Source organism: Stegostoma tigrinum, chromosome 33, assembly GCF_030684315.1.
Source record: "Stegostoma tigrinum isolate sSteTig4 chromosome 33, sSteTig4.hap1, whole genome shotgun sequence".
Classification (NCBI taxonomy): Eukaryota; Metazoa; Chordata; class Chondrichthyes; order Orectolobiformes; family Stegostomatidae; genus Stegostoma; species Stegostoma tigrinum.
In genome coordinates this window covers 34,315,188-34,335,232 of record NC_081386.1, presented here as the reverse complement: position 1 = coordinate 34,335,232, position 20,045 = coordinate 34,315,188, and the positions used below count along the sequence as shown (strand labels likewise).

Sequence of the window (20,045 nt, the reverse complement as noted above, 5' to 3'; positions counted from 1 at the left end):
GGTTGCCTGAGATGGAGACTGAGAGATCCAGGAAGGTGAGGGATGTGCTGGAGATGGCCCAGGTGAACTGAAGGTTGGGGTGGAAGGTGTTGGTGAAGTGGATGAATTGTTTGAGCTCCTCTGGGGAGCAAGAGGCGGCGCCGATACAGTCATCAATGTACCGGAGGAAGAGGTGGGGTTTGGGGACTGTGTAGGTGCGAAAGTGGGACTGTTCCATGTAATCTACAAAGAGGCAGGCATAGCTGGGGCCCATGCGGGTGCTCATGGCCACCCCCTTAGTCTGTAGGAAGTGGGCATTTCTTGCTTCTCCAAATTCATGTAAATCCTACCTTTCAGAATCAATTTCAACAACTTACCTGACACTGATATCAGGCTCACAGGAACTATAGTGCCCAGGCTTCTTTTTATAGCCCTTCATACACAATGGCACAACATTAGCCACCCTCCAGTCCTCCGTCACCTCATCCATGTTTATAGATGATACAAATATTTCTGCTAGGGACCCCACAATTTCCACCCTAATTTCCCACAATGTCCTGGGATACTCTTGATCAGGTCCTGGAGATTTATCTAACTTAATGTCTTCTAAGATCTCCAGCACCCTCTGTAAAGTGAACTGTTTTGAAAATATTAATATTTATTTCCCTGAGTTCAATAAGCTACCTTTCTTTCTCCACAGTAAAAACTGATGCAAGATATTTCTTCATTATCTTTCCCATCTCTTGAGGTTCAACACAAGATAGAACATAGAACATAGAACATAGAACAGTACAGCACAGAACAGGCCCTTCAGCCCACAATGTTGTGCCGACCATTGATCCTCATGTATGCACCCTCAAATTTCTGTGACCATATACATGTCCAGCAGTCTCTTAAATGACCCCAATGACCTTGCTTCCACAACTGCTGCTGGCAACGCATTCCATGCTCTCACAACTCTCTGCGTAAAGAACCTGCCTCTGACATCCCCTCTATACTTTCCACCAACCAGCTTAAAACTATGACCCCTCGTGCTAGCCATTTCTGCCCTGGGAAATAGTCTCTGGCTATCAACTCTATCTATGCCTCTCATTATCTTGTATACCTCAATTAGGTCCCCTCTCCTCCTCCTTTTCTCCAATGAAAAGAGACCGAGCTCAGTCAACCTCTCTTCATAAGATAAGCCCTCCAGTCCAGGCAGCATCCTGGTAAACCTCCTCTGAACCCTCTCCAAAGCATCCACATCTTTCCTATAATAGGGCGCCCAGAACTGGACGCAGTATTCCAAGTGCGGTCTAACCAAAGTTTTATAGAGCTGCAACAAGATCTCACGACTCTTAAACTCAATCCCCCTGTTAATGAAAGCCAAAAACCATATGCTTTCTTAACAACAACCTGTCCACTTGGGTGGCCATTTTAAGGGATCTATGTATCTGCACACCAAGATCCCTCTGTTCCTCCACGCTGCCAAGAATCCTATCCTTAATCCTGTACTCAGCTTTCAAATTCGACCTTCCAAAATGCATCACCTCGCATTTATCCAGGTTGAACTCCATCTGCCACCTCTCAGCCCATCTCTGCATCCTGTCAATGTCCCGCTGCAGCCTACAACAGCCCTCTACACTGTCAACGACACCTCCGACCTTTGTGTCGTCTGCAAACTTGCTGACCCATCCTTCAATTCCCTCGTCCAAGTCATTAATAAAAATTACAAACAGTAGAGGCCCAAGGACAGAGCCCTGTGGAACTCCACTCACCACTGACTTCCAGGCAGAATATTTTCCTTCGACTACCACTCGCTGTCTTCTGTTGGCCAGCCAATTCTGTATCCAAGCAGCTAAGTTCCCCTGTATCCCATTCCTCCTGACCTTCTGAATGAGCCTACCATGGGGAACCTTATCAAATGCCTTACTGAAGTCCATATACACCACATCCACAGCTCGACCCTCATCAACTTTTCTAGTCACATCCTCAAAAAACTCGATAAGGTTTGTAAGGCATGACCTACCCCTCACAAAGCCGTGTTAACTGTATTTGATCAAGCCATGCTCTTCCAGATGGTCATAAATCTTATCCCTCAGAATCCTTTCTAACACCTTGCAGACGACAGACGTGAGACTTACCGGTCTATGATTGCCGGGGATTTCCCTATTTCCTTTCTTGAAGAGAGGAATTACATTTGCCTCTCTCCAGTCCTCAGGTACGACTCCAGTGGAGAGCGAGGATGCAAAGATCTTCGCAAGTGGCGAAGCAATTGCATTTCTCGCTTCCCAAAGCAGCCGAGGACAAATCTGATCCGGGCCTGGCGACTTGTCAATCTTAATGTTTGACAAAATTTTCAGCACATCAGCTTCGTCTATCTCTATCCATTCCAGCATGCACACCTGCTCTTCAAAGGTTTCATTCACTACAAAGTTCGTTTCTTTCGTAAAGACAGAAGCAAAAAACTCATTTAGGGCTTCCCCTACCTCCTCAGGCTCCACACACAAGTTCCCTATGCTATCCCTGATCGGCCCTACTCTTTCTTTGACCATTCTCTTATTCCTCACGTAAGTGTAAAATGCCTTTGTGTTTTCCCGGATTCCTTCTGCCAAGCCTTTCTCGTGCCCCCTCCTGGCTCTCCTCAGACCATTTTTGAGCTCCTTCCTTGCCTGCATGTAATGACTTCATTGATCTTTAATCATAGAATCCCTGCAGTGCAGAAACAGGCCCTTCAGCACAACAAGTCCACACCGAATCTCAGAGCACCCCACACAAACCCATCCCCTATAGCCCACCTCATCTACACATCCCTGAATGCTACAAATAATCTAGCATGCCCAATCCACCCGGTCTTCACATCTTTGGACTGTGGGAGGGAACCAGAGCACCCGGAGGAAACCCACACAGACACAGGGAGAATGTGCAAACTCCACACACACAGTCACCTGAGGGTGGAATCAAACCCGGGTTCCTTGTGCTGTGAGGCCGCAGTGCTAACCACTGAGCCACCGTGCCGCCCAAAGGGATCCTAGCCCCCATCTGTAGTTCTCTTCTTCTTGTACTGTACTTGTAGAACCTGTTTGGATTATCCCTAACCTTATCTGCTAAGGCGTGGAGGTGCCAGTGTTAGACTGAGGTGGACAAGGTCAGAAATCACATGACACCAGGTTATAGTCCAATAGGTTTATTTGAAAACATACACACACACAAACACACACACACACACACGCACACAGACACACTCACACACACACGCACATACTGACACACACACACATACTGACACACACACACACACACACACACACACACACTCACACACACACGCACAAACACACACACACAGACACACACACACACTCACACACACACACACACACTCACACACACATGCACAAACACACACACACAGACACACACACACGCACATACTGACACACACACACATACTGACACACACACACACACACAAACACACACACACACACACTCACACACACGCGCACATACTGACACACACACACATACTGACACACACACACACACACACACACACACGCAAAGCTAATGTTAAAAAAGCATATAATTTACAGTCAGTCAATATGGCATTTTATAAATTTCTACCTTTGAAATAAAGCCAGTCTGACTCCAAACTGAAACAGAAACACACTTCGAACAAGGTCTCACACCTAACATGCATTGTTTGACCTAAAATGTCATCTCTTCTTTACACTGATAAAACCTCTAGTTCTCTCAGGGCAGTGACTTGAAAGAAATTTGTGGATGTTTATATACATTTTAATCAATTCAAACCTTCTGAATGATTAAAGATTTAACAGTATCTTAGGTTTGTTTAATACATCCTCATCAGTTGTGCGAACCTTTGATCTTTTACTTTTAGATTTTGTGTCTGATCCCACCTCTCTCACTAACACCTGAAGAAGGAGTAAGACTCTGAAAGCTTGTGTTTTCAAATAAACCCGTTGGAATATAAACTGGTGTGATGTGATTTCTGACCTTATCTGCCAGGTCTATCTTGTATCCCAACTTTGCCTTCCTGATTTCCCTCTTCAGATTGTCCCTACACTTTTTATACTTTTCAAGAGATCTATTGATGCCAGTTGTCTATCTAATATATGATTCTTTTTAATTCTTGACCAGAACCTCAATATCTTTATTCATCCACTGTTCCTTAATCTTATCAGCATTATCCTTCACTTTAGCAGGAACGTAATGTGTCTGAACGTTCATTTTCACACTTTTAAATGCCTCCCACTTTTCAGTAGTTCCTTTACCTGCAAATAGCCTACTCCAATCAACTTTTGAAAGTTCTTGTCTCATACCATAAAAAATTGCCTTATTCAGTTAAGAATTTGAACTTTTATTAAGAACTTTTCCATAACTATTTTAAAACTAATAGAATTATGATCACTAGTCCCAAAGTGTTCACCTACTAACCCTCAGTCACTTGCCCTGTCTTATTTCCCATGATAAGGTCAAGTTTTGTACCTTCTCTATATATTGATAAATAAAATTATCTTGAACACATTTAACAAATTCCTCACCATCCAAACCTTTAACACTATGGTAGTCCCAGTCACTGTTTGGAAAATTAAGGTTCTCCACTATCACCACTCTATTATTCTCACATATAACTGAGATCTCTCTATATGCTTGCTCTACAATTTAACTCTGACAACTGGGGGGGGCTTTAGTACAATACCATCAAGGTGATCATCCCTTTCTTATTTCTCATTTCAAATCATGTATTTTCATTGGATGATGCCTCAGAAATATACTCTCCAATTACAGTAGTAATGTTTTCCTTAATAAAAATTGCCACTCCCCCATCTCTCTTACCAACCTTTCTCAACTTCCTTTAGCATCAAAAACCCACAACACTGAGCTGTCAGTCCTGGTTTTCCCTCAGCCAAGTTTCTGGAATAGCTATGATGTCCCAGTCCCATGAACCGATACATGCCCTGAGCTCATCAGCCTTACTTGTAAGACTCCTTGCTTTGAAATAAATGCTGACTAATTCTTCAGAGTTACCTCATTCTCTGACTTGCTCTTGTATGTCTTTACTAACTAACTTGCTCTTTTCTGATTCAGAGCTATCCTCATCTTTCTTCCTATTTTCATTGTTACTTAGGAATCCCTCCCTCCCCCCAGTAGTTTACTGGCTCCCAAAATAGAACCAGCAAATCTCCCCACCAGGATATTGGTCCCTTTCCAGAGCAAGTGAACCCCACCCCTTTTGAACAGGCCTTTTCAACCCCAAAGAGATCCCGATGATCCAAGAGTCAGTGTTCCTGCACAGTGCACCACCTTTTCTGCCACTGAGTTATTTGCCATATCATTTTCTTCCTTCCCTCATTAGAAAGTGGCACTGAGAGTAAACCAGAGATTACTTTTTTTTGTTCTGTATTTTAATCTTCTACCAAATGTCCTATACTCGCTTTGTAAAGCCTTAACCTTTCCCTCACTATACCATTCTTACCAATGTGTCCACTAATTTTCAGCTTCTCACTCTCTGCTTTGACAATATGTTTCAAATGTTTTTGAGATGACCTTAACTCTGGCACCAGGAAAGTAACATGCTATCCTAGACTCATGCTCATTGCTGCAGAAACCCCTGTCTGTGCCCTGATAGGACAGTTGCCCATTACAATTATAATTTAAATCTTGACAAACCGCTGAAGTCTTTACCCAAGAGGGTTGTAGAAGCTCAGTCATTGAGTTCAAAACAGAAATTAGTAGATTTTTAATAATTAGACACATTAAGTGGGATGGGTGTAGCGCAGGAATATAGTGTTGAGGTAGATGTTCAGTTATGATCTAGAATGACAACGTAGGTTCGGTGGGCTATCTTTCTCACTATTTCTATATCTCCCTCACTCTGTCTCTTTCTGTGTATCTCTCTTTATTTTTTTATTTGCTCTTTATCTCTCAAATTCTCACTCTCATCCTCTCTATTTCTCTGTCTCTATTCCCTCTATCTATGTTCCTCCGTTTCTATCGTTCCCTCTCTGTCTCTATCTGTGCCTCCTTATACCTCTCCCTCTCTGTCTCCCTCTCTGTCTCTATCTCTTTCTCCCTACCCTCTATCTCTCCCTCTCTATCCCTCTCTCTCTCTGAATCTATTTCTCCCTCTCTAACCTTCTCGCTGTCTCCCACTCTCCTTCCCACCCCCTCTCTCTGTCCCTTTCTATGCCTCTATCATTACCCCCCAACCCTCTCTCCCTCCCTATGCCTCTCTCTCTCCCTCCCTCTCTCTCTCTCTCGCTCTCTCCCTCTGTCCATGGTGCTGAAATTAACTCGCAGGCAGCGCCACGTGATGCGCCGAGCCAGCTCAAGGGGCAGGGGATGAGCTGGAGTTTGGAGCTGTCACAGTGAAAGCGGCTTCTTTTCAGTTTATTTTTGGAGCTTGTGGGCCGGGGTTGGGGGGGGGGGGGTCGCTGAGAGGGGGAAGAGATGCTTGAAGAGAAAGAGAAGAAAACAATGTAGAGGCTGGATTTTGTGGGGTGGTGGGACGCAGCGCCTGATCTACAGATACCTTTGATTTTGGAAGTGACTGGGGACTGAATTCGAGTTTGTGTCTCTGTAAGTTCGTGTTGCAGTTGAATCGAGAGACTGAGGGAGATGTGAGGATCGGGACTGTTGTTGCGGCAAAGATGCAGAAAGGAATTCGGCTGAATGATGGGCACGTTTCCTACCTGGGGGTTCTGGCCAAGAAAGATGGAACCAGGAAAGGTTACCTGAGCAAGAGGAGCTCGGACAACACCAAATGGCACAACAAGTGGTTCGCCTTGCTTCACAATATGCTGTTTTATTTTGAGAATGATTCCACCACCAAAGCCTCTGGTCTCTACTTACTGGAGGGGTGCGTGTGCGAGCGGGCACCATCCCCCAAACCATCGCTTACAGCCAAGGAATCCCTGGAAAAGCAGGTAGGAGAGCCAGGGCACTGAGTGTGCAGTGGCTAACAATAAGTGGCCAGTAACCAATATCCAGTGGCCAGTGTAAAATGAGGGTTCAGGCAGTTCGCACCCCAACCACCCCCCCCCCCCGGCTGCAGACTTTTGTCATTTCAATTAAAAATGTGCCCAATCCTCACATGATGAATCCTAGAGCGGTCTTTCTTTGATCTTCTTGAATATCCACGACACGGTTTTGTGTTTAATAATCCCAGCGCAAGGACTGCAGACGCATCTCTCCAAGTAAACAAGAGGGAAACGGATGGAAAATGCAACACTTTTGGCGCATTGAGATTTCACGAATCGAATCTAGGAGTAAAATCCCAGCTGCGAGAAAAGTACAATTAATGCCACCATTAAAAACTACTTTTATTTTTGTTCAAAAATGGCTTATATTTCTCCCTTTCTATGACGCTGGAATTATTAATCGGTAGTTGGGTTTATTAAGACGATGTGTGATTCTATTTTTAACAGTTAATCAGTCACAACAGGAACCTTTACAGAGCAAAGAGAGCGAGAAACACATTCTTGCTTCTCATATTGAACAGATCTTGGTAATAAAGTCGTTTCTTGCAGAGATGACAATATTATGGATTCTAAAAACAATAAATTATGCATCATGCCAGGTGCAATGGTTTACGAAACTAGATAAAGTTATTTAACCGTTACATGGACAGTGCGGCTGGAGGTATTGAGGAGTGAAGCGGGCGGATCTGTGTGAGTTCGCTCAGGGTTATTTTTATAACGTAGAGAAAGCTCTGGTCCAGGACTTTCTGCACTCAGTGTCTCCGCCCCATGTATCGAGAGGGAACTGCAAGTCCCTCACACTCCAGCTATTTCGGGCATATGTTGCTTTCAGCTCTTTGATTATCCTTGAATCCACAATTGCTTTGTTTCTAGTCATTTTTTACTGACATAAAAACACGTAAATCAAAAGTAGTGGTAGATTTTTTAAAGGGAGCAATAGCTGCAGTTTATCTGCACAGGAGGAATATCTTAATGTCAAAATATTCACTGTTTGGAAATCGATCGATCCCCAAATACTGTACCAATAAATCCAGATGAATGTCCCTTTGTCACAGATTAAATATTACTGATACCCTTGCCTGGATAGCATGTTATTAAGTACGTTAATGGTTTCCTGAATGAACTGCTATCGTTCCTTGTATAATCTCCTCATTTTATCCTGCAACGTTTATGTCAATATCTGACACATTAAAGTCCCGCAGTATCAGTGCGAAAGTCAAACTACCTCCCGCACCATCAGCCACTCAATTCGCGTGTTGCTTCACTGGTCACTCTCGGACAACTCAAAACAATTTTTAAAAATCTATTGGATTCAACTTGTATATGTTTAGAAATAAGTCCAAAAATGTTCTGTATTATTCGAATGTGGAGGATTTCTGGCAAATTGACTGCAGGGAGACTTCAGATCACTGCTGGAATGGTCCAATGCGTATGACACAGCCCTGGAATGAACAAAAATAACCAGAACGGGGGACCATATATCCAATAAGTTTCATTTTCCCTCTTCAAGGGGCAGTTAAAACTTACATGTCCATACACTCAATAAAAACCGAATGAATTGCGGATGCTGTCAATGAGAGACAAAAGTAGAAATTGCTGGAAAAGCTCAGCAGGTCTGGCAGCATCTGTGAATAGAAAGCAGAGTTAGTATCTCAGCTCATGTTCTGAGGAAGGGTCACCGAACCGGAAACGTTAACTCTGATTTCTCTCCACAGATGTTGCCAGACCTGCTGAGCTTCTCCGCGATTTCAATTATGCATACACATTCACTGACATTGTACACATTCACGTACACACTTACACTCACACAGACATGTACACACGTACACACACACACATATACACACGTACACACATACACACGTACACACACACGTACACACACACACAAACACATTCATACGAGTTTGGACAGTCACGGTGCTACAGTCTGGCCTGTGTTAAAGCAGTTGAGCTAAAAGGAATGCTGTGGGTTGTTGTTAACCCAATATGGAAAGTTTCCCTCTATTTCCAGGGTCAGGGCTCAGCACCGTTCCTAATGAGAGGAGAGCGAACTGACTGGAATATCCCCGCCCCTGAGGTGGCACTGGGAACGAAAAATAGGACCTTCCCCAGTTATTGCAGTATGTGAAAGGCACCAGAGATATAAACACCTGGATTCCTTTGCAGCAAAATGGAATTCTCAACATGATTCTAAAAATCTGGAAAAACAGCTGAGCTGTAGATGTGGTGATCCAGCATGGGAGTTGGGATGTGGGCTTGTGGGGAATGGGAGCTGGGAATATGGAGAGGGGAATGGTGACTATGCTCAGTGAATGTTGTGTATAAGAGTATGGGGACGGGGCTGGGAATTGGGGGCATAGGAGCTGGTAGCTGAGAAGTGGGAGTTTGGTGCCTGGAAACTGGGAATGACAGGATGTGGGTCTGGGAGCTGGAAATGTGGGGTTTTGGGGTTTGGGAATTGGGAATTTGAGAGTTTGGGTTCTGGGAATTTGAAATATGGGGATTTGGAGTCTGGGATGTTGTGGTGATGGGTAGTAGGGTAACAGGTTGAAAAACAAAATTTAGGAATATGACTGGGATAGTATCAAGGGAAGACTGTAGGACAGCTAATCAGTTTGGTAACTGGCTAGATGTTGTATTGTCGGTAATGTAATCGCTTGCACTGAGATTCAAACTGACAAAGAAATCTCCAATGTAGACTTTTTTTCATATTATGTGGGCATCACTGGAAAAGACAATATGTATTGTGGGTTCATAAATGGCTATGAGAAGTATATCACCCTCTTGAGCCACTAGAGTCCAGAGGTGCACTCACACTACTGTTTAGAAAAGGAGTTCCCAGGAGTTGCACCCACTCACAGTGAGGGAATGTTGTCATATTTCCAAGTTGGGATGGCGAGTGGTTGGAGGATAGTGTTCCTATGTCCAAGCAATTGGAATTAGTTCAGTTTAGGAACTTGCCAGCTTGGATGACCCTATGACTCCATCTGTTGCCATGCCCTTCTGGGTGGTGGAGGTCCCAGTTTGAAAAGTGCTGCAGGAGAGCATTGGTGAATTTCTGTGATTCATCTGGTAGATGTTATACACAACTGCCACCATGCATCAGTGCTGGGTGTGGTACTGACCAAGTGGCTGCTTTGTCCTGGATGGTGTTGAGCTTCTTGAGTGTTGTTGGAGCTGCATCCATCCAGGCAAGTGGCGAATATTCCATCCCACTCCTGACTTGTGCCTTGTAGATGGTGGACAGGCTCTGCGGAAACAGGAGATAGGTTACTTGCTGCCGGATTTCCTGTTTCTGACCTGCTAGTACTAATGCCTACATGACTACTGAAGAATAAATTCATATTTAGTTATATGACATGTCACTGTGGCAATAAATTTCTAATGTATCCACTTGTCAATCATTTGGTTACAAACTACCCTGGCAAGTTATTCATACAATGAATTTCTTTGTAATATTCCTTGAAGCTCATTATTCTCCCCATTTTCCAATTGCGTAAATTATGCATCTATACCATTGAGTATGGAGCTGAATTGATTGAAGTATACACGATGGGTAAAGGTCATGATAGGGTAAACAGAGAGATGCTTTGTCTCCTGTTAGGGGCATCCTGAACTATACACCTACCCTTTAACTTCGAGCATGGTCAACCAGAGTGAACACCAGGAAGCTCTTCTTCACGCCAAATCCTGATTTCTCATCCCCAAAAAAGCTGCTGAAGCTGGAAGCTATTTGAAAATTTCAAAATAGAGCATTATAGGTTTTCATTGGCAAGGATTTTCAGAGTGATGGAACAAAATTAGTTAAATGGAGTTAACAGACAGATCAGTCATGATGTAATTTGATGATGGAAGAGACTCAAGGGGCTGAATGGCATCTTCCAGTTCCTGTGCTTTCTCCTTTCACTGATGCAGGGGGTTTCACTGGGGCCTCTGCTGACTGCTGCCCAACGTCCTGGAGCTGTCACAGGTTAGCAGCCGAGAGTGAGAGACACAGCTTTTCCACATTCTACTTCACAGCAAGGGCACTGAGGCCAGGAGGTCAGCCAGATCTGGACCAATCTGGGCTTTGTTTGATGCTATGATGAATGTTGAGTCACTAGGGGCATTGGAGACCAGCACTGAGACTCTCCCAGCAGAATGGGCTCAATGCCTGGGGAAGCAGAGTTTTCACATGTCCTGGTCATTAGTTATCCCTCAGCAACTTGCTGTCCATGAAGAAACAGTGGCTATCTCTACAGTGAATTACAGCTACTGCAATTCAGAAATGCATTCTTGGCTTTATTGCACTTTGGGACATTCTGAGGTCAGGAAAGATGACAGTGAAATGCAAGTCTTTCTTTGATTTTTGTAAGTAAACTCTGTGAGATTGTGAAGCAATAAACTATTTGCATTTATATAACAGTTTAATGTAGCAATATATTTCAATGCAAGTTTCATATTGGAATATAGTGAACAGAAAGTGTAGTACTTTCTGAAACAGGTAACAAGCATGGTACACTGATGCACAGAGGTAGGTAACTCTTCATCACAGAGTTGCTTTTTCAATAGCGGGCTTTTCAAAATCATCAACGAGGAAAGGGAAAAGTGTAATACTTTTGGCCTTTGAGTTTCCAACCCCCCATTCAATGCTTACAGAGAACTTTTAAGAGTCTGAATCAGTACATTTACTGTGCTGGTGAGTTAACATATTTCTAAAAAAAAAGTAACAAGAAGAGTTCAGAAGGAATTTTTTACAAATACATTTCCTTCATCATGAATCAGAGTACAGGAAGCATTTGCCAGAAGATATAAGGAATGAGAGACCTTGGTTATCCAAAAGACTGGGGAAGCTGTCTTTTGGTTCAAAATCATCAGGGATTTAAAAAGAGTGAGTAAAGAGAAGCTGTGCCCAGTGGCAGGAGGGTCGGTAGCCAGAAGGACTCAGGTTTAAAGTGATTGGAAAAACTACCAGAATGGGGACATTAGGGTTGGAGATGCTGAGCCTGAAAGGCAGCAGAAGCAAATGCAATCATAATTTTCAACGGGAATCTGGGGATATACACTGCTTTGGAGCAATCAAAAGCCACACTGCCTGTTAACTCTAGTTGATGCAAAGGGATGTTGAGTGTGGGTGTATAAGAATGGACGTCTAAAAAATTCAAATTAACACCTGCATCTTTTAAGATTTCAAGCAATGCATTTGCATCAACAATAAAACGTGACTAACTTTTGGCCAAAAGAATGAATGAGAATTTTTTATTTTCAATTTCATGAAATGATGCTATCAAATACAATCAATGGCCATGATGTGAATTCTGTTTATAAAATCAATGCATTAAGATGACAACAACTGGTACTGATGTGAATCCTGCAATTTCGCCAAGATTCTGGGCCACAGGGTCGTCTCTGCTGGAAATGTTTGCCTGTCTCTATGGTTTGACTGCTTCTATTCAAAAAACAGAAGTGCCGAGCACCCTTATGTTTTTGTAAATTAAACTGGTCAACAAGTCACCAGAAGTGCAAAGTATCACGTCTCTTGGGTGAAGCAAAGTGAGACACAGATTTAGTCAATAATCCCATAATGGATGAGAGACAACTACTAAAAGTAATGGCAAAAATTCTGGCTTTAGGCAATAATGTCTTTAATGAAAATGGTACTGGAGAGAGGCTTAAACAGGTGGCTGATAAGTGTTCTACCTTATTGGCCAAGACTAAATTATCTTGACTGAATCAGAGATAATGGGAACTGCAGATGCTGGAGAATCCAAGATAACAAAGTGTGAAGCTGGATGAACACAGCAGGCCAAGCAGCATCTCAGGAGCACAAAAGCTGACGTTTCGGGCCTAGACCCTTCATCAGAAACGTCAGCTTTTGTGCTCCTGAGATGCTGCTTGGCCTGCTGTGTTCATCCAGCTTCACACTTTGTTATCTTGACTGAATGTTTGATATCGACAGAGCAATTACCTTCAGACCTAAACAAGGTCAGCAACAACAACTGAACAAATCCCAACAATATGTAACATTTCTTTATGCTGATTCCAATTTCCCTCTCTGCCTGTCTATCTGCTTGTCTATTTCTTTCTTTCACTCTCTCGTACAAAAGAGAACACCACTCCTCCAGCACTGTCCTGTCCTCTCCAAGAGTTAGAGATTAGTCTCCAAGACACTGCCGTGAGCAAAATAAAAATTGCTGGGACATAAAGCACAGAGTTATTAAAATAAATTGTGTGGGATTTGTTTCCTCAATTTTTCTGAGCAATTTGGTTAATTAGTTTTAAAACATACTGAAAATGGGAAAGGAAAGGCTGTCTAACTGGTCTGTGTGTTGGAGGTGGGAGTTCCTGTTATGAAATCTCCAGGAATACATCCAGTCAGAGTTGACAAGCCTCATTGGTCTTCTGTCTCGGATTCTTAAAATATCTGAAGTTAACGGTGCTCCTATTTTAATATCATTCTAATATACTATTGTAGACAACACAGATTAATGGTGAATTGCAACCGTACCTCACATTAGCTGCATATGCAACTAAATGTTCATTAAAGGCTTTCCCCATTGTCAGGCAGGAGTTGGAGACAAAAGCTGTTTCAGAGAGTATTTACACAACAATCTGATCTCATGGAGATACCTTGGGGGCTACGAGGGAGGGGAAGGAGTGGGTCAAGGGGTTTTGTGTGATATGATGGGGTTGAATTTAAAGTGATTATTTGGAAAGGCACTAGCTTCTAATGGGACAGCTAGTTACACAGGAGTAACTCAATGAGTTTGTACAATAGAATGAACCATGGACTGCTCTGAGATTGTCTGGAGCATGGTGGCCATGTTTTACTGCTAAAATTATGGCCATCAGTTTAAACTGCTCTGTCCTTTTAAGGTCACTGTTGAAGCATTTGCCATTGGGAAGTGTTGTAACTGGGGACATGCACGAAATATTAGATGATTGTAGACTCCTGATGTCAACTATTGGTTAAATTCAATTGCTTTGGGGAGAAGCCAATTTTAAAGGCAGAATAATTGCAGAAAAGGATTGCTGTGGTCACTTTGAAGTCTGAACATGATAGTGACTTTCCATTAGAAAAACACAGATAATTGAGAGCAGAATAATATTTTTACAGCATAAATTGCTTTATAAACTCATCACACTGCAATTGTATTCTATCACATGTGGCTACACTGAGTTACCTCCAATTGGAAGGAAAACATACTTACATAATGAAACCTGTTTGCATAGACAAATCTCATTATAAATATATACATAGGCATTTATAATAGAAAAGATTGGCAGGAAAAGTAGGCAGAAGTAAAATATTTAATGTATTTATAGATAGTAGTAATTACCTGTATAATGGTCTAACTTTTTTCTTTAATTAGGGAACACTCAAACATCACAGTGCAGAGAACAAAATTGAATAGGATAAAAGGCAAAGTGGTTCAGAAAGTTTTGTTCAGCAAATTTCAGCTCAAAGATGATAAAATGGCAGAAAGTTAAGGACAAGCAAGATATAGACTGTAATATCCAGGGAATTAAAAAGAAATATTTTTAAAAAGGGAAGAAGGGAGGAGAAATTGTATATTAGGAAGTTTAGAGGAGACAACAATGGCGTGAACAACATTGTGACAGGAAAACAGCAGGAAGTTTACTGATTGTAAAGAGGACAGCCAGGTGGACCTCACAGAATATGAGTTCCATGATTGGGGCTGTTAATCTGGTTTAATCAGGGAGACCTGGCTGATTGATAAGAACAGGAGTGTCAGACATCCTGCTCACTCTGACAGCTGGCTCTGAGGCAGCTGGATCAGTGTCAAGGACTCTCCACGTGTAAATAATGGGTGACTCAGTGATGGGATACTGGCCTCTGTGGAGTCATTTCAGTGGCAATGAGAGTGGGATTAATGATGTAACCATGCAAAAGTACCTACCAGCTGAAGCCCAGCTGGACTTCAACAGACGCTACAACTAGCTTTATCATTGGAAAATGCAGCAAGCAGAGCATACGGGTTGCAGGGTATTCTGATGGAAGTGGACACTCTCGTCAGTCCAACTGAGCTTGGGGAATACCACTTGAGTGAAGGCAATTGCAGAGCCTCACGCAGGACATATCCTGAACAGAGGGTCTCCAGATCTGCCCACAGCGAAACCCCTAAAAAACACCAACCTTCAGCCAAATGGTTAAAATTTTCTTCGGGATCTGGGCAAGCAAGCCATTGCAGTTGCTGCCAATATGCCGATTCAAGATTGCAAGAATCCCACTAGGCTTGAATAGAGTAAGAGAGCTCATAGGCCTGTATCCAGGACCGTGTACACCCTGGAAAACCCACCTATATCTGGTTTGGAACATTAACGTTTCTTATCAACAACCAAATCAGAATGAATCAAAAAGAACGCCTGGTTAAATGATCACCAGGTTCTAATGGTGGTCAATAGCAGAGCAGCCATTTCAGTGATCGCAAAGAGTCTAAAAAGAATCACTCCAGATGTCAAACCTTAAGCTTGTGCAAGACCTTAGCTAAGCTGAGGACCTATACCAGGCAACCTGTGACATGATTGATTGTGGTTGTTAAAACCTGGGCAAATCAGGAAAGCCCTGGCTGACCAATATAACCAGGAGATTAGAATCTCCTCAGTTTAGGTGATTGGCTCTGAGCTGGCTGGTCACACAGCCATTCACTGAGTACAAGTGAATAAAGGCTGACTTGATGATGGGATCCCAATCTCTGTTCAGTCAGTTCAGCGGTAATGGGAGAAAACAGGGTGTGTCTGAAGAACATTCACTTGCAACTGTCATCTTGGAGTTGGAGTAAGCATTTCTGGCATCAGGCCTTTACTTGGGAAGCTTGACTCATTTGTTCCTGCTGTCGAAGACTGAGCCCAGTATGTGGAAGGAATACATTTTTTCCAGGCAAATGGCATGGATAATGACATGGAGTGGATAAAAAGCAATGAGTAATCCTTCTGACTGCTGGTGGACCTGCAGCTTTTCGGTTATAAGGGTCTTAACTTTCCCAGAGACACTAGACACTAAAACCTTCCAAGAATTGACAGAGTTGTTTAAGGAATAGCATGACCACAAACCTCCTCAAATCCTGAGACGCTATTAGTTTTAATATGGTAGTTAGAGAGCGGGGGAAATCCGTATCTGAATTTTTGATGAGGTTACAATGACTGGCAGGTGCATGTAACTTTGGGTTAACCCTGAATGAGATGCTGAGAGACCGTTTGGTGTGTGGGATTATGGTGTAACCATGCAGAAGTGCCTACTTGCCGAAGTCCAACTAGACTTCAAACAGGCACGACAACTGATCTTGTCATTCGAAAACGGCAAGTGGAGCATGGGAACTACAGGACATCCCAATGAAAAATGAACCCCCTCACCTGAGCTTGGGAAACACCACTTGATCGCTGGCAATTGCAGAGCTTCATGAGGGGCATATCCTGAGCAAAGGGACCCTAGGCTAACCAACATCAGCCCCCAAAACAAAGCTGAGCCTTCAAAAGTAGCCAAACAGTTCTTCAGGAACTGGGTCAATGAGCCATTGTAGTTGCTGCTGGTATGTGGATTCGAGACGGCAGAGGAGTCCTACAAGGTCTGATTTGAGTAGGAGCTCTCAAAGGCCAGAACGCAGGAGAGTGCACACACTGAAAAGTTCCTGAACGTGGGGGCTGGAACAATTTAAATTGCTCAGTGACACCCAAATCGGAGCCAATTAATGTTTGATTAAATGGTCACCCGGTTCTCATGGAGGTTGATACCAGTGCAGCTATATCTGTGGTAGCTCTTTAACAAGAGTCACTCAGGACTGCAACCTATGAGCTTATGCAAGACCTCAGCTGGAGAGAAAACATATATTAGGGAACTGTTGCAAATTAACGGTACGACTCTGGTTTCAGTCTCCTACGAGAAGCTGTTGGTGCAGTTACTACTGATGGGAGTAGAAGGCTCAGGTCCAAGCCGATTGGTGCGTGGAACTGGCTGAGAAAGATTCACCTTGATTGGCTCAACAAGATTTGATAGGAAAATGGCCACGTCAGTAAAAACCTAGTGAATAGCAGGAGTTTTCCAACAAAGGCTTGGGACAATCAAAGGGACGAAAGCCACTTAACGTGTTGATCTGGATGCATTTCCAAGATTTTGTAAGTCTGGTCTGTGCCATTTGCCTTGCAAGTAAAAGTAGAGGTGGAAATCAGGAGGCTGAAGAGTGAAGGAATCATTGAACCAGTACAGTTTGCAGAATGGGCAACACCAGTCATACTGAAGTTTGAAGGCTCGGTTCACCTTTGTGGGACTTTCAAGCAAAAGGTAAACCTCTTTTTGCGGCTGGATAAATATGTGATCCCTCAGATAAGGACTTGTATACAAAGTTGGTTGGAGGAGGGAGGGCTATCATCTACAAAGTTGGACAATAGCCATGCCTACCTACAATTGAGTGTTTAACATTCCCAAAATTGCACTGCAATTAATTACCCAAAAGGGTTTATATAATACACAAGACTGCCATTTGGGGTATGATCAGCCCACCATGGGGAATATTTTACAAGGGCTACCCCAGTTGCCATTTATCAGGATGACATACAAATAACAGGGAAAACCAATAAAGAGTACTTGGATATAGTGTTTAAACATTTCTCCCAGGACAGTGTACTCCTTAGATGGGAAAAATGTGTGTACCAGGCTCCCTATGTAAACCAAAATGTCACTGAGTCGACAAAACCAGGTTACACCCATTGGAAGAGAAAGTGAGGGCGATCAAAGCTGCCCCAGCCTTGTCTGTACCTGAGCTTAGGTCTTTTTCCTTGGGTCATTCAATTATTATGGAAAAGTCATAGGTAACCTGGCCTCCTCCTTGGCACCCTTACACCTGCTATTAAAAAAGGGTCAATCTTGGAAATGATCATGAAGCCAAGAAATGGCCCTTAGGAAAATGAAAAAGCTGCTATTATCATCTAAGGTGTTGGCTCACTAGGATCTCAAGCAAGATGTAGTGCTGACATGTGATGCCTACCCAAGCAGTATTGGAGTATTGCTGGCTCACTGGTGGTGCAATGGGGAGGAACACCTGATAGCGTATCGCTTCCCAGATTCTGGCTAATGCCAAACGCAAGTTTGCCCAGGTAGAGAAGAAAGCTTTAGTGGTGATTTGGTGACAGAATACCAGCCTTGGGGGCAGTTATTTTTGGGCATTACTTTGTTTCAGGTCTCCTACGAGAAGCAACTGGTTCAGTTACCACTGATTATAGTAAAAGGCTCAGATCCAACCTTGGTGGGGTGAAATTGATTGAGGAAGTTTCACCTAGATTGGCTCAACATTTTTTAGTTAAATTGGAGGTGTAGTGGATAGCAAAAAATGTTATCTCAGGGTACAATGGGACCTTGATCAGGTGGGCCCGTGGACCAAGCAATGGCAGATGGAGCTTAATTCAGATAAATGTAAGATCTTAATGATAAAGTCCTGGGAAGTACGGCTTGGAATGCAGGTTCATAGTTTCTTGAAAGTGGAGCCACAGTAGACAGGGTAGTGAAGACAGTGTTTGGTATGTTTGCCTTTATTGGTCAGTGCATAGGAGTTGGTAGGGTCATGCTGAGGTTGTACAGGACATTGGTTGGGCCACCATTGGAATACTGCATTCAATTCAGGTCTCTCTGCTACAGCAAGGATGTTGTAAAACTTGAAAGGGTTCAGAAGAGATTCATGGTTGGAGGGTTTGAGCTATAGGGAGAGTCTGGCTATGTTGGGTTTTTTTTCCCTGGAGCATCAGAGGCTGAGAGGTGACATTATAGAGGTTTATAGAGGGTCATAGGGTGGATGGCCAAGGCCTTTTCCCCAAGATAACGGAGCCCAAAACTAGAGGGCACAGGTTTGAGATGTGAGGGGAAAGATTTTAAATGGACCTTAGGGGCAACTTTTCACACAGAGGGTGGTGTGTGTATGGAATGAGCTGCTGGAGGAAGTGGTGGAGGCTGGTCCAGATACAACATTTCAAAGGCATCTGGATGGGTATACGAATAAGAAAGATTTAGAGGGATATGGGCCAAATGCTGGCAAATGGGACTGGATTAGTTTAGGATTTTTGGTCAGCATTGACGAGTTGGATCAAAGGGTCTGTCTCCATGCTGTACATCTCTATTACTCTGACTCTAAATACCTGGACGTTTTTCAGAAAGGTCTAGGGCCTATCAAAGGAGTCAAGGCCACCTTGCATGCTGACCAGGAAGAAATTCCACAACTCTGCAAAGGCTGCCCTGTGCTATTTGCCTTGGGGGCAAAAGTAGAGGCAGATGTCAGGAGGATGGAAAGTGAAGGAGTCATTAAACCAGTCCAGTTTGCAGGATGGGCAGCGCCAGACGTACTGACTGTGAACTCTGATGGATCATTTGCCTTTGTGAGGATTTTAAACAAACAGTAAACCTCTTTTCACAGCTGGATAAATACCCAATCCCTCGCACAGAGGATTTATACACAAAGTTTGTGAGGGCTGTCCTTCACAAAGCTGCACATGAGCCATGCATACCTGCAATTGCATTTAGCTGAAAATCCCCAGCAGTATGCCACAGTTAATACCTATAGGGTTTGTACCAAGAGACGACACTGCCAATGGGGTATCATCTCCCTGTGCAATTTTTCAATGGATGATGGAGAATATTTTACAAGGTATACCCCAGGTCACCATTTATCTAGAACTTGGACAATATGCTTAAACCTTTCTCCCAGGTGGATGTATGCCTTAGAGGAGAATGTGTGTTCCAGGCCCCCAAGTGATCTACTTGGTTACAGAGTAGACAAGACTGGGTTACACCCTTTGGAAGATACAGTGAGGGTGATCAATGTTGCCCCAAGTCCCATATCTGTCCTGGAGCTTCAGCCTTTCCTTGGTCCGGTGAACTATTATGGAAACTTCATACATAACCCAGCCTCCAACCTGGCACCTTTACATCCATTCCTAAAAAAGGTCAGCCTTGGAAAGCATAGCCAAGCTATAGCTTTCAGGAAAGTGAAGAGATGGCTATCATCCTCTATGGTGTTGGCACACTATGATCTCAAGGCGAGATCTGGTATTGACATGCGATGTCTCCCTGCATGGCATTGGGGTGGTATTAGC

The 20,045-nt window shown here is 43.3% G+C and overlaps 1 protein-coding gene across 2 annotated transcripts in view; it reads left to right on the top strand.

Annotated features, from left to right (window-relative positions):
- The first annotated feature begins 6,409 nt into the window (after positions 1-6,409).
- The window catches only part of rasgrf1 (Ras protein specific guanine nucleotide releasing factor 1), a 110,001-nt gene continuing 96,365 nt past the window's right edge, over positions 6,410-20,045 (top strand). For both annotated transcript variants that reach the window (XM_059639190.1, XM_048562910.2), the window contains exon 1: positions 6,410-6,911. In XM_059639190.1, the coding sequence (XP_059495173.1) occupies positions 6,636-6,911 (276 nt within the window). In that variant the 5' untranslated portion in view covers positions 6,410-6,635. The remainder of the gene's footprint in view (positions 6,912-20,045) is intronic.